This window comes from Capsella rubella, unplaced genomic scaffold, assembly GCF_000375325.1.
Source record: "Capsella rubella cultivar Monte Gargano unplaced genomic scaffold, Caprub1_0 scaffold_1, whole genome shotgun sequence".
Classification (NCBI taxonomy): domain Eukaryota; kingdom Viridiplantae; phylum Streptophyta; class Magnoliopsida; order Brassicales; family Brassicaceae; genus Capsella; species Capsella rubella.
In genome coordinates this window covers 16896920-16909595 of record NW_006238923.1, presented here as the reverse complement: position 1 = coordinate 16909595, position 12676 = coordinate 16896920, and the positions used below count along the sequence as shown (strand labels likewise).

General features: G+C 36.8%; 4 protein-coding genes, 1 long non-coding RNA gene and 2 other non-coding genes across 11 annotated transcripts in view; 5 read left to right on the top strand and 2 right to left on the bottom strand.

Moving 5' to 3' along the window:
• Nucleotides 1-213: 213 nt before the first annotated feature.
• LOC17900545 lies at nucleotides 214-1350 on the top strand. Of its 2 annotated transcripts, XM_023776886.1 has the most exons (2): nucleotides 214-958; nucleotides 1091-1350. In XM_023776886.1, exons 1-2 carry the CDS (start codon nucleotides 251-253, stop codon nucleotides 1226-1228), a joined length of 846 nt encoding a protein of 281 aa, XP_023632654.1. In that variant the 5' UTR covers nucleotides 214-250; the 3' UTR covers nucleotides 1229-1350. The 2 variants fall into 2 exon arrangements, with proteins under 2 accessions (XP_023632654.1, XP_006304698.1); XM_006304636.2 differs by having other exon boundaries at nucleotides 214-1350.
• A 3002-nt stretch (nucleotides 1351-4352) lies between these two features.
• TRNAT-AGU lies at nucleotides 4353-4424 on the top strand. The gene has a single exon. It is a non-coding gene; the product is annotated as a tRNA-Thr (tRNA).
• A 194-nt stretch (nucleotides 4425-4618) lies between these two features.
• LOC17898499 (proline-rich receptor-like protein kinase PERK7) lies at nucleotides 4619-7620 on the top strand. Its single transcript, XM_006304380.2, has 7 exons — nucleotides 4619-5321; nucleotides 5634-6236; nucleotides 6338-6424; nucleotides 6515-6585; nucleotides 6677-6898; nucleotides 6994-7155; nucleotides 7247-7620. Exons 1-7 carry the CDS (start codon nucleotides 4673-4675, stop codon nucleotides 7526-7528), a joined length of 2076 nt encoding a protein of 691 aa, XP_006304442.1. The 5' UTR covers nucleotides 4619-4672; the 3' UTR covers nucleotides 7529-7620.
• A 761-nt stretch (nucleotides 7621-8381) lies between these two features.
• On the bottom strand, nucleotides 8382-8913 carry LOC17898875. The gene has a single exon (XM_006305751.2). The coding sequence runs from the start codon at nucleotides 8805-8807 to the stop codon at nucleotides 8577-8579; it is 231 nt and encodes a 76-aa protein (XP_006305813.1). The 5' UTR covers nucleotides 8808-8913; the 3' UTR covers nucleotides 8382-8576.
• A 77-nt stretch (nucleotides 8914-8990) lies between these two features.
• Nucleotides 8991-9141, top strand: LOC111828769. The gene has a single exon (XR_002832530.1). It is a non-coding gene; the product is annotated as a U4 spliceosomal RNA (small nuclear RNA).
• On the bottom strand, nucleotides 9006-9263 carry LOC111832442. Its single transcript, XM_023788763.1, has 2 exons — nucleotides 9259-9263; nucleotides 9006-9149 (listed from the first exon to the last, which is right to left on the bottom strand). The coding sequence occupies exons 1-2, from the start codon at nucleotides 9261-9263 to the stop codon at nucleotides 9044-9046; spliced, it is 111 nt and encodes a 36-aa protein (XP_023644531.1). The 3' UTR covers nucleotides 9006-9043.
• Nucleotides 9264-9503: 240 nt separating this feature from the next.
• Nucleotides 9504-12676, top strand: part of LOC17899070 — a 6017-nt gene continuing 2844 nt past the window's right edge. Inside the window, exons 1-9 of one of the 4 annotated variants that reach the window (XR_002835559.1) lie at nucleotides 9504-9782; nucleotides 9858-9954; nucleotides 10143-10253; nucleotides 10334-10343; nucleotides 10599-10674; nucleotides 10986-11081; nucleotides 11162-11387; nucleotides 11453-11654; nucleotides 11785-11847. This is a non-coding gene — a long non-coding RNA (uncharacterized LOC17899070). Of the gene's footprint in view, nucleotides 9783-9857; nucleotides 9955-10142; nucleotides 10254-10333; nucleotides 10675-10985; nucleotides 11082-11161; nucleotides 11388-11452; nucleotides 11655-11784; nucleotides 11848-12676 lie in introns of those variants that run through there. The other 3 variants (XR_002835558.1, XR_002835557.1, XR_002835556.1) reach the window with 3 other exon arrangements.

The following is a 12676-nucleotide window of genomic DNA, read 5'->3' as shown; positions in this document are numbered from 1 at the left end:
GCCAGTAAAAGACACCAATCCTCTTTCTAAACCGGAAGGTCAAAACTTGTGTATGTAATTAATTAGAGACATGAACTAGGACAAAAATTACACTTGTAAGGAAATGAATGCAAATTGTTATGGGAAAATAAGATTACGCCTTTTCACCATTTCATTGGTTTTCTCTATATAAACCCTCTCCTAATCACTTTGATAACATCACCATCACCACACATAATCTCCTCCAAGCAAAAGCAAAAAAAAACCTGTCATGGCGGCTGGAGGTCCATTGTTCTCGGCTTTCTTAGAGGCTCCTTTCTCCTTTTCCTCCGGTGAGATCAGTCGTGAGGAGTTCAACAGTTTTCACAAAATCGACAGAAACTTGTTCAAGCGTTTTGTTTTTCAACTAAGCCGTGACGTGGATCAGTCGTTTCTCGCGATGGGTTTTCTCATGTTGCTCGAGCAGTGTGGTTACGCTCCCAAACTCATCGCCTCTCTCTTGACTATACCAGACAACTTACTCAACGCTTTGGCTAACGAAGTAAGTGTGTGTATAACCTTGCTTTACAACCAAGAGTTCGCATCCACGGTCATGGCTGCCACCGACGGCGACTTAACCATCATACCTTTGCTCTACCGTATCACTGATATGAAGTTGACTCTCTCGTTGATCAACCAAAGCGGCGAGACTTTTCGCGATTCGTTGGCCAAGAACTGGAACGGCGTCTGCACTCGAGCCCTCGAAGATATATGCGAGAACGCACGTATCTGCAATAAGGATAAACATAGGTTGAGTGTTCTTCAACAAGAAAACCCTAACAGGTTTATTGCGCAACAAGGAACGTTTTCTTTTCCTTCTCCTGTTAGGGCAGCCGGGGAGAGGAGGATGACTGAAGAGGAGAGAGCAGCGGCGGCGGCGGTGGATGACCGGACGGTGTTCCTGACGTTCTCCAAAGGGTATCCGATCTCGGAGGATGAGGTAAGAGATTTCTTCTCTAGGAGATTTGGGGATGTGATTGAAGTGATTCATATGCAAGATGTTGAGGGAAATGACCAGCCCTTGTTTGCTAAGTTGGTGTTGAAACTCAAGTGTGCTTCGATGATGGATCAGATGGTGACTGGGAAGTTCAAGAACAAGTACACCATCAATGGCAAACATGTTTGGGCTCGTAAGTACATTCGCAAGAACAGTTCCTCACCTTCAGCCTCCTCACCTTCAGCCTCCTTACCTTCAGCCTTTAATGTTTGAGTGTATCTGTGCTTCTTGGATTATGTTGTTTCTTGTTTAATGAATATGTGCCATCAATCTTATTAATGTGTAAAACATTAGTATATGTTTAGATTGGCGATAATAAAATAATTATTTTCCTAGTTCTTGGGTGTTTGTTTTTCTTTACAATGAGTAACAATTCCATCTTTCACCAACAAAAAATGTTTAACAATTCCATCGGCAGAAAGGGGAAAATTTACAAGAACAAATATTTAGATGATTATAAGTAACTTCTAAAAGCAATTAAATCATAAACCTGATATGTTGTTGTTCTTTGGTCAAGGATTCTCAGTTTATACCCCCAGTCAAGTAAACAATTTTTTTTTCTCACATCCTCCATAAGCAGAAATTGTTAATATTTCTTTAAAATGTGAAATATTTTAATTACAATATTTACATATGTTTCCTTTTTTTTTTTATCTTTAAAATCAAGGTAATAGTAAGCAATATGTTATCTCATAAATAAAAATCAACTGGTCATGAAATTAGAAGAGTATATATGTATACATTTGTCATACTTTGTTAACCTTATTACAAAACAAACCTACTCTTTTGAGTTTTGTAAAATGTACATATACGTCGTATGTGTAGACGACAAATACGAATTGATGTAACAGTAGACAAAAAGGATATTGCATAAAAGAACAAAAGTAGCTCATGAAATAACAAGTGTCAAGGGTGTTACTACATACCATTGTTTGTTAATAGTGTGTATGATAAATGTGTTATATATGTCTATAATAAACTGGAATTTGTTTTGCTTCTTTTACTCTTTCACTAAACTAATTAATCTGAAACATTTTCATGTAAGCATGCAGTTTAATGGATGCCATTCATCTTAAGTTACAAAGAGTTTAGAAAAGTTAGGAAGATTTAGTATTACGATTCTTTAGAATTACGAAGCTAGATTACAAAAGGAAAAACGAAATTACCACACGAAAAGCGGAAGTGGAATAAACTCTACATGACATATGAGAACATAACATAGGACAATGATGGTGTAATATATTAAAAACTGTTTCATACATTTGATTTGAAAATATAGAAAACGATTCTTCATTTCTTTCATCTTTGATTAGTTAAACAAAAATAAGAAAAAAATTTCATACTATTTTCAAGAGATGAATATAAGATGAAAACTATATACTTCACCAGTCTATTTTCATCTCATTCCTGTGAAGGAAAACCATTTACGGCCTAAGAATATATAATATGAAACTCTTTAATGTTTGCACAAACATTCACTCAACAAGACAACAATACAAGTGATTGATTGGTTGTTTAGCAAGGAGGTCGATGTGAGCTGATATGAAACCCTAGGAACAGTATAAACTCTAGGTTAAGTTTTGATGTTTAATATCGAATAAGGAAAACAAGTTTTTTATATTTAGAAATGGAATGTATCGAAATGAATGCTTTATGAAGTTTCATTTTGTTGATGCGAAAAAGTGTTGTCGTCAAACCAAAATGCACAACATAATCCTTTATGACGAGTAGATTTATTTGGGTTCAGATATTTTTCATTTGTTTGAAGAAGGGAAATATTTATTTGATCAAATCCTATTACAAATTGTTATTAAATTTTCAAATCTAGTTATCTACAACGAATGTGAAATCTTGTTAATGTAATGAACGGTAAAGTTTCATGAATAACTGTGTAAGTTGCATTTATATCTTCGCAATACTCAGACATATCCAAGATGAAACTTTAGCCCTAATACATGTATGAAACCACGATGTCTGGTTTGCAACACTTTGAAACTTATAAAGTTATAATAAATGTTCCATTCTCATTAAAAATTCAATGTTTGTAAAAAAAATTTCAAAAAACTTCATTATTATTTTCTGTAAAATCAATTGATCGGGGCTACTCTGGCATTTGTGGATTGATCTGTCAAAACCATATTGAAACAAGGGATCATCTGTTTTTCGTTTGTGATTATTATGTTGCGGGAATATGGGCTTCACTTGCAAAGGGTCTCTTAAAATCTCGCTACACAACGGACTGGTCTGCTCTTTTGGACTTTATCTCGGCACCTCAACAAGATCAAGTACACACTTTTCTCCTCTGGTATGTCTTCCAAGCTGTTATTTACACTGTGTGGAAAGAACGAAATGAAAGACGCCATGGGGAGCCTCCAAATTCAGCTGCTCACATCACGGACTGGGTCGACAAACAAGTCAAAAATCAGCTCTCCATGATCGGCAAAGTTGGTGATAGACGCTACACCGACGGCTTCCAACGGTGGCTCCAATCTCGCTTCTAACCTTTTTCTGTTTTAGAACTCAAATATGTTTTTTCGGTTTTAACGTTTAAGAAAAAGTTGCACTCGTTGTAAAAACGTTATTTTTATTTTGAATATAATTTAACATTAGATTCAAAAAAAAAAATCAATTCATTAAATATGTCTTCTAATATGGAGAAAATTTCATAGTTTTGATTTGTGAGCCAAAACTACTGTTTGAAAGATTACTTTAAAGCATCTCATAGTTTTGATTTCATCTATATAATTTTGATATTTTAATATCATTTTAGTACATAATTAAACCTTATTTTTTTAAAAAAATCAAGTCAATCATAAGTATATCAAATATTTTAAAGGAGAAGGTTTGCCGTGGAGTTCTCTTGATTTTAAACTACTCTCAATTAAAAAACTAATATTTATCTATACTTACACTTGAGAATCCCATGTTCTTGAGAACTCCTCAATGAAATCCGACAATCGTTGCAGAGATGAGTCCGGTTTATCTTCTCTTCGAGTGTTTCTCCTCTCTTCTCTTTGTCTGTTTAGGTTCCGCTTTGTTTGAATGCAATAATTTCAGACAGTCTTCAGGTTTGTGGCTTCAAAATGTTCTGATAAGGTTTAGTATCGATAATTAATTAATTTATTTTGTTTTATGATTTTCATATTTGAATTTGGTTATATGTCATGTTTGTTTAAATTTTTATGAAATGCAATAGTCTAAATCTTTTGTAAATCTTAGGCTAAGATACCCCTAAATCCTTGCATTAATTAATGATGGTTTCAGCTCCACTGAAGTTTTTAACGCTATTGTTGTCAAACTGCTTGATTATAATAAAATGAAAATCTGTGAACAAATGGCTCTCGTAGCTCAGTTGGTTAGAGCACCCGTTTAGTAAGCGGGAGTCTGAGTTCGACTCTCAACGAGAGCAATTTTTATTACATTTTATAAACATGAAATGAAATCTAGGCTGTAACGTAGAAATTGTCCGTTGTCAATATTTTTATTTTTGCCTCGCTGTATAATTCCCAAATATAGAAAACAACAAAAAAAAACTTTCTTAAAAATAGAACTTGGAAAAATAAAAAAAATTGCTTCTCTCCTTGTTCCTAGGAGAACAAGAACAGGAGTTGGGTGTTCCTTGTTTCATTGAAACCACCGGAGAGAAAGAGAGAGATTATGGCGGAGGGGCAATCCCCGGAGAACTCACCGCCGGCTCCTCCTCCTCCTTCTCCTCCCTCTTCCAACGATCAACAAACAACATCTCCTCCTCCTCCCGACAATCAACAAACAACATCTCCTCCTCCTCCATCTTCACCTGACATAGCTCCTCCACCTCAACAACAACAAGAATCACCACCTCCTCCTTCACCGGAAAATCCATCTGATGGTTCTTCCTCTTCGCCTCCACCACCACCGTCTGACTCCTCCTCACAATCACAATCTCCACCACCTCCTTCACCACCGCAGCAAAGTGACAACAAAGGAAACAATAACGACAATAATAACAAAGGAAATGACGGAAGCAGCGGCGACGGAGGGAACAAGAACGCTTCCCATACTCCTCCATCACCACCTTCTAAGACTTCTGACCATAGCTCTCCCTCGCCACCTAAATCTCTGGCACCACCTGCAAGAGACGGTAGCTCGAATTCCTCAAGTAACGATGGTCGGAACATGGGTGCTGTTATAGGACTTGTGGCTGCAGCTGGACTTTTGTTCCTTGTCATGATTTTGTTATGTGTCTGTTGTTCACGGAAAAAGAAGAAGAAATCAAAGCTTGAGCAGATGCCGTACTATGGAAGCAATGCTTACGCCGCTGGCAAAAGTATGTATACATAAAACCCATGAACCCTAATTAAACCCCTTTAGTTTCTTATTAGCCAAGAAAAAGCATGAGGTTTGATTCTTGTTACCCAAGATATTAGACAAATCATGTTCCTCTGCTCTTCTCTATCAAATATTCACATACCATCTCATTTGATACTACGTGTACATAACCATAAACCCTAACTACCCAATACAATTTATTAAAGCTTTAGTGTTATCTAGTTCGTCTACCTTAGTATCATTTTAGCTAAGAAAAGCATAATTTGTTTTGTCTCTGTCTTAACTACTTATTTTTTTGATGGGGTTTTAGGTGGGAATGATCAATATTTCAATAGTGTTGCTACACAACAGCAACAACACTACAACCAAAATGATCACATTGTGAATCTGCCTCCACCACCTGGATCAATGGGAACAAATTGGGTGAATTCACCTCCCCCACCACCACTTCCAGGAAATTGGCAGCCAATGCCGTCGCCACCAGCACCGATGTCAGGAGGCGTAAATGTTATCCATAGCGCCGAGATGGGCTCAAATTTCTCATCAGGTCCATACGCTCCATCTCTACCACCGCCTCACCCTTCAGTAGCTTTGGGATTCAACCAAAGCACATTCACTTACGAGGAGCTCGCTGCCGCAACTCAAGGTTTCTCAAAAGACCGTTTGTTGGGACAAGGCGGGTTCGGATATGTTCACAAAGGAGTCTTACCAAACGGTAAGGAGATTGCGGTGAAGAGCCTTAAAGCCGGAAGCGGGCAAGGCGATAGAGAGTTCCAGGCAGAGGTTGAGATCATCAGCCGCGTTCATCATCGACATCTTGTGTCTCTTGTCGGATACTGCAGTAATGCTGGAGGACAGAGGATGTTGGTCTATGAGTTTCTCCCTAATGACACACTTGAGTTCCACCTTCATGGTAATGTAATTAATGTTAAGTTTTCTTGTGTTCTTTGGGAAGGATTATAGCCTATAGAAAAAAAACTAACACAAATTGTCACTAAATCATTTGAATTAAAGGAAAAAGTGGGAGTGTGATGGATTGGCCAACGAGACTCAAGATTGCCTTAGGATCAGCCAAAGGTCTTGCTTATCTTCATGAAGATTGTGAGTGATTAGTCTCTTTTCATCTTTTCACTTTAACTCTACATCCCAAGATAGATATTTATATGTTTGTGTTCTGATAATTGTGGTTAGGTCATCCTAAAATCATCCATAGAGACATTAAAGCTTCAAACATTCTCCTTGACCTTAACTTCGAAGCCAAGGTACGTTTTAACTATACCTAAACTTTGTTTCGACTCTTTACATGTAATTAAATTATTCTCTCGGTTGACATTCTTTGAAACTAATCTCCAGGTTGCAGATTTTGGTTTGGCTAAGCTTTCTCAAGACAACAACACACATGTGTCGACTCGGGTCATGGGAACATTCGGATACTTAGCTCCTGAATATGCAGCGAGTGGGAAACTAACAGAGAAATCAGATGTTTTCTCTTTCGGAGTTATGCTTCTTGAACTCGTAACCGGGCGCAGACCGGTTGATCTAAGTGGTGACATGGAAGACAGTTTGGTCGACTGGGTGAGTATATTCTAATACTGTATGTAATGCATTACTCATATATTTAGACGCATACTAGAAAAAAAAATTAATGTTTGATGAATTGTTATTGGCAGGCGAGACCATTATGCATGAACGCAGCACGTGACGGAGATTATAGTGAATTGGTTGATCCATTCCTTGAGAACCAATACGAGCCTTACGAGATGGCACGCATGGTGGCTTGTGCTGCTGCAGCTGTAAGACATTCTGGTCGTCGCCGCCCAAAGATGAGTCAGGTAAATAATAAGCGTCACACATATCCTTTATTGATCGAGATCTTGGATATTTCTTACGGAGTTATATATGAACTGCTTATATTTTTACTAGATTGTTCGAACGTTGGAGGGTGATGCTTCGCTGGATGACTTAGACGATGGTGTGAAACCGAGACAGAGTTCAAGCGGAGGTGAAGGCAGCTCAGACTATGAGATGGGAACATATGGTGCGGAGATGAGGAAGTTTCGGAAAGTGACAGTGGACAGTCGTGATTACGGAGCAAGTAGCGAATACGGTGCCACTAGCGAGTACGGGCTTGACCCGTCATCTTCAAGCAGCGAGGAGATGCACATTGGAGGAAGCACTAAAAAAACTACTAGCCGTGGGATTTAAATTACATAAACCAACTAATCAAAACTTGTTGGACTGAGAAATGTATGTAATTGTTGGATGTGATATGTGACTGTTGGATGTAATTGTTTGTTGGAAACATTAAAGAAATAAAATACTATTATGCATTTTATCCTATGCTAAGATGTGTCTTAACTCTCAAAAATCCTCATGTAGTACCTTCTTTATCTTGGAGAGTATCTTCTGCATGTTTAAGGATATGATATGTTTGCAATTTTGACCATTTCCTCTCTCTCTCCCACTTATTTCTCCATCTGACATTGTCCTCAGCCTCATTATCTCTATGCTGTTTCAATTCTTCATCAGATGTGTATGTTATTTTGCAGACGTGAAGGTTAATGATAAAATCATTGTACTCGAATGCAACCTAGGAGCCTGCAAAGCGAACAAATAGTTGGCTGAAACTGAAGAATGATTATATGGACAGGCAAAATACTCTTTTAAACAAAATTGGTTTTGAATCAGTTTAGATAGGAAGTGTTTCTTTGTTCTCTCTCTGGCCTATTTATATACTGCAGTACCATGTATGTTCTGTTCCTGAGTTCTTGTTGATTGTAATGGTTCAAATAATCAAGAGTTACCAAGGTAGGACTATGTTTACCTTTGACTGATTCTGATATTGAATCTTATTGCAAGACAAAAGCGTTCACAAAAATCTCTCTAACGAGAATCTTTTTGTTTCTTTAAGTGAAGGTTTTGTGTTTCATCAAAGAAGGATGAAGGATCTCTTTGGACCAAAGAAACCAGTAGTCTCAATAAACAAGAATCAACTACTCAGATAAGTCAATCTTTCAAACGAAAGGAAGGATCTTTGCACCAATACGCCAGATTGTAATATCAGAACAGATGATTTTCATATTAAAATCAAGAAATTTACAATCAATTCCACGATTATTCAAGATCATACCATAACTCTTTATATTTGAACCTCGTGGTATGAATCTTTCATAGCAAAACATAACAAGATGAAGCAATACATCATAGGAAACACAGGTAAGCTCTAAATCGAGAACTACAAAGCTCCCATTGTTTATGTCCGGGAACGAATCTTGCCGAGTTGAGATTTCGCGAGGTCAAGTTGTTTCTGCGCAGAGGTTTTGGCTTTATCAGCTGTGGTGAGGAAGAAGAGGTTGCAATTCTTCTGGTAGACGCTTCGAGAAGAAGAGAGACAGCTCAATTCATCTAACGAAACCTCTTGCCTCTTTATCTCCTTCTCTAGTTCGAATTCGCGACCTGAAGAGGAGGACGACGAAGCAGCCATTTTTTTTTGTTTCTCCGGGTGCGTGCGGCTGCGAGACTAATTTTTCTTCTTTAGGTTTCTAGAATAATAAAAATATCTTTTGTTATATTGATGATATACACAACATCCCACATCGGAAGAAAGTCATAAGAGGAGAGGTTCTGTTCGGGTATAAATAACGAGGGTTTGAGATTGTTATAACTCATCTTTGCGCTTGGGGCAATGACGCAGCTAATGAGGTTCTAACCGAGGCGCGTCTATTGCTGGTTGAAAACTATTTCCAAACCCCCTCCTGGGCCCAAGCTTGTCTTGGGCCTTCGAGAATTTCTGGAAGGGCTCCCTTCGGGGTAAAGCCCTACAATACTCTAGTTTAATCTTTCTTCTTTTATCTCATATGGCAAGTAAAGTAATATTCAAAGTCAAATATGAATTGCATATTTCAGTATTGAAATTTGAAATTTTATAACTGTACTGCATGAAACTATCTAGAAGTTGACTTTAAGATTGTGTTACCGTTGCAATGATGAAGAAATAACAGAACGAAAACTCTTAATTAACCTTAAAAATATAATTAAATATGACCGTTGTGAGATTAAATATATTAATTTCCTTTTCCCCTTTTGAACTTCATAATCCTTAATTTGTTTATTCAAATACTCAACGCTTCTTCTTCTTCTTCTTCAAGATAATTCAAAGCTCTCTCTTCTTCTAAACCCTAGAACGATAATGATCCGTAACAGTAAAATTGGAAAAGTATCCCTATATAATCGTTTCGTTTGATTAATTCAATGATCAGATCGATCGATCTCTGTCTGTTTCCTTCATTCTAAATAAACATCGGTTTCACCAGAGACTACGACGAAACTGAAAAGTGAAGAGAGGAATTCGTAATAGTCTCTGTGAATCCGCCGATGATGATCCACCCAACGCGATGATGATGATCCACCCAACGCGATGATGATGATCCACCCAAGGCGATGATGATGATTCTTAAGGGTAAGATTGAAAAAAGTAGTTTATATCATCGTTTCGTTTCCTTTCATTGACTCTGTTCTTCTTCTTCTTCTTCAGTCTAAATCAATATCGATTTCACGGGATACTAAGTCTAGCCACGGAGAAGCTTTCACCAGAGACTGAAATTAAAAGTGAAAGAGAGGAATCGAGCGAGGTATACGTAAAAGCCCTCGTCTTCTTGGATTTGAATTTGAGTTTTAGGACTGATTTAATTAGAGATGATGATGTTTAGTATCTTAGAGAATGAATACCTAATTCTAATTTGTAAAATTTGTTTATTTCTACAAATCCCATACTTTGTTATACACTTGTTGTGGATGCTGAAACTTCGGATAATCGTAGGAAGTGGATGCACACAGGACAGCCTCGTAGAGTTGTAGCCATGTCTGTGTCTCGTCGTGTTGATGAAGTTGGTTACACCGTTCGTTTTGAGGACACCAGAACCGTGCTTAAGTAAGCATTGTCTCTCTCTCTCCCTCTCTCTCTCTCTCTTTAGCTTCTTTTCTTTCTAATCTTATGTACTTGTGTTAAAGATATGACCAGGTACTTCACTAATGGAACGCTCCTCAAAGTGATTATTCTCGAAGAAAGATCACTAGCCATAGATTTGGTCTTTGGTCTTCTCGATTAACATTGCTAAGACTTTCTTAACTATATATGGGATTGTCTAAGTCATTGACCCTGGTTTTGCCAACCCACGAAAAAATCCGTTTTGTATTACTTGGGAGCACTTGATGATGAAGGTAACTTGACAAAGACAGGTGAGATAGTGATCAGTGAGTTCTCTTGGATCCACAGGTGGTGAAGATGCTCATAGTCAGTCCTGAATTCAATTGTTCAAACGAGATTCTCTAGGTTTTAGCCATGCTCTCAGGTACCACCCTTTTACTTTCGTTTTCTTGAAAATATTCTTGCTAGGTTTGGTTAGGTATGTAGTGAATATCAATTAGAATCAAGTATTAGAGTTAGTTTATCATCAGCAGTCTCTAGTCTAGGTTCTGCATACCCATGGTTAGGGACTTAGGGGTAGCCTAAGTAAGTGCTGATGCAGTTTCTCAGTTTTTTCTCTCTATCTCATGAAGCAAAGTGGTATTAGTCTCATCGCCTTTATGCATCTCCTAACCTATTCGATGGGCCTCTTCTTTTATAAATACCAATTCTTTCTCTGCCTTATTCAACCTATAGAGTCTCAAAAAGCAGCAGATGAAGCTAAAGCTAGATTTGGACACATTGATGGAGATCATCTAACATTGTTGAGCAGTCTACTTTTAAGCAAATACAGTAAGTGATCATCCCTTTCTCTTCCTCTTTTGTCAATTACAATTTATGGTAACTAACTTGGTCAATGTAAATTCTCACAGATGAAGATCCCAATTGGTGCCTATGAAAACTTCATCAACAATAGAGCGATTAAATTTGCAGACAATGTTAGACAGCAGCTAGTTCGGATAGATAACGTCATGGTTCAACAACCTGAAGATGTGCAGCACTCGTTTTAACTACTATTATCAGCACACGCCGGTTATTTCATACAAGTGGCTCACTTAGAACGCACTGGTCATTTACTTGACAGCCAAAGACAACCAAGTAAGTCAAGACAAATTCAGTTTGTATTGTTGTTTCCATTTAAACATTATTCTCTTGGTTTGCAGGTGGTTCATTTGTATCCATCAAATTGCTTGGATCACATGCTAGTCGATGTTGCTCCTCATGAAACGTGTCCTCGGGAAGCTGGGAGAAGGAAGAGAGCAAGAACCGGAAAAGGAGAACATTCATTATCCTCATATGTCAGCGTCTAATTCTACTTGGACAAGAGAATCCATAAGAGGAGGATTATATAGTGAATATATCAAGGTATCAAGCAGCTTCGTAATAGTCATCATCTTTATAATTTGGTTTGGAGAATTGAATTTGTGGTATTACGAATAAAGATGACATCTCTGATTCTCTCATTGGTTTGTTTTGTATTATGTGTAACAAACAGGTAGCAGGATGCTCAAGACATCACAGCTTTGCAGGTATACTATATACTTTCTTACATTTTTTTTTTAAAAATTAAGAATAATGATTTTGATTTTAAAACAAGAATAATGATTGAAGACACACAAAAAAAACAAGAATAATGATTTTGTTTTAAAAAAAAATAAAAAGATTTTATGTTTTTTTCACTTCTGATTTTTATGATTTAAAAATAAATATCAAAGTTTTTACTTTTTACCAAATAATTTTCAAGTAAATAGTAATTTTTTTGTTTTTTTGTAACTAAGTGTTAAATTTATAATACGTTGAAATCAAACCGGACCTAGCATCCAGTCCCTTTGTGGTCCGTAAGTTTGATGTAAAAGTTCAACATAATTTCGCGTATTGTAAATTTAACGCTTAGATGCTTCAATGTTTTTTTTTATATAAATACTAGGGATGGACCCGCACGGATTGGTTGCAAAAACTATGTTTATCATAAAGTTTCTAATATTTTAATCGACATGATATAAGACTTGGATCGAGTGTGAACTGAATGACTGATAAATTAGAAATCAATTAAATTTGGGAACTATCAAATCTCATAAACTAATGAAAAACATTAAAACTTTTGAATAAAATAACATAAATATAGATATCAGAACAGTCAAACCCGTTCACTATGCATGTCCTACAACAAACTGAAATATTTTGGTCCACCTACATGAATAAATAGTATGTCTTCACCTTACCCGTTACCCATAATTCCCTTTTGTATATTATTAGAATTAGTTAAGATAATAATTTTTTATTTTCTAAATTACCCGTTCCCTTTCCGTTATTTCTTGTCCCAATATTTGAAATTTTTAAGTGAAACTTACTTTTGCTATTAAAATTTCATATTCTTGTATCATACC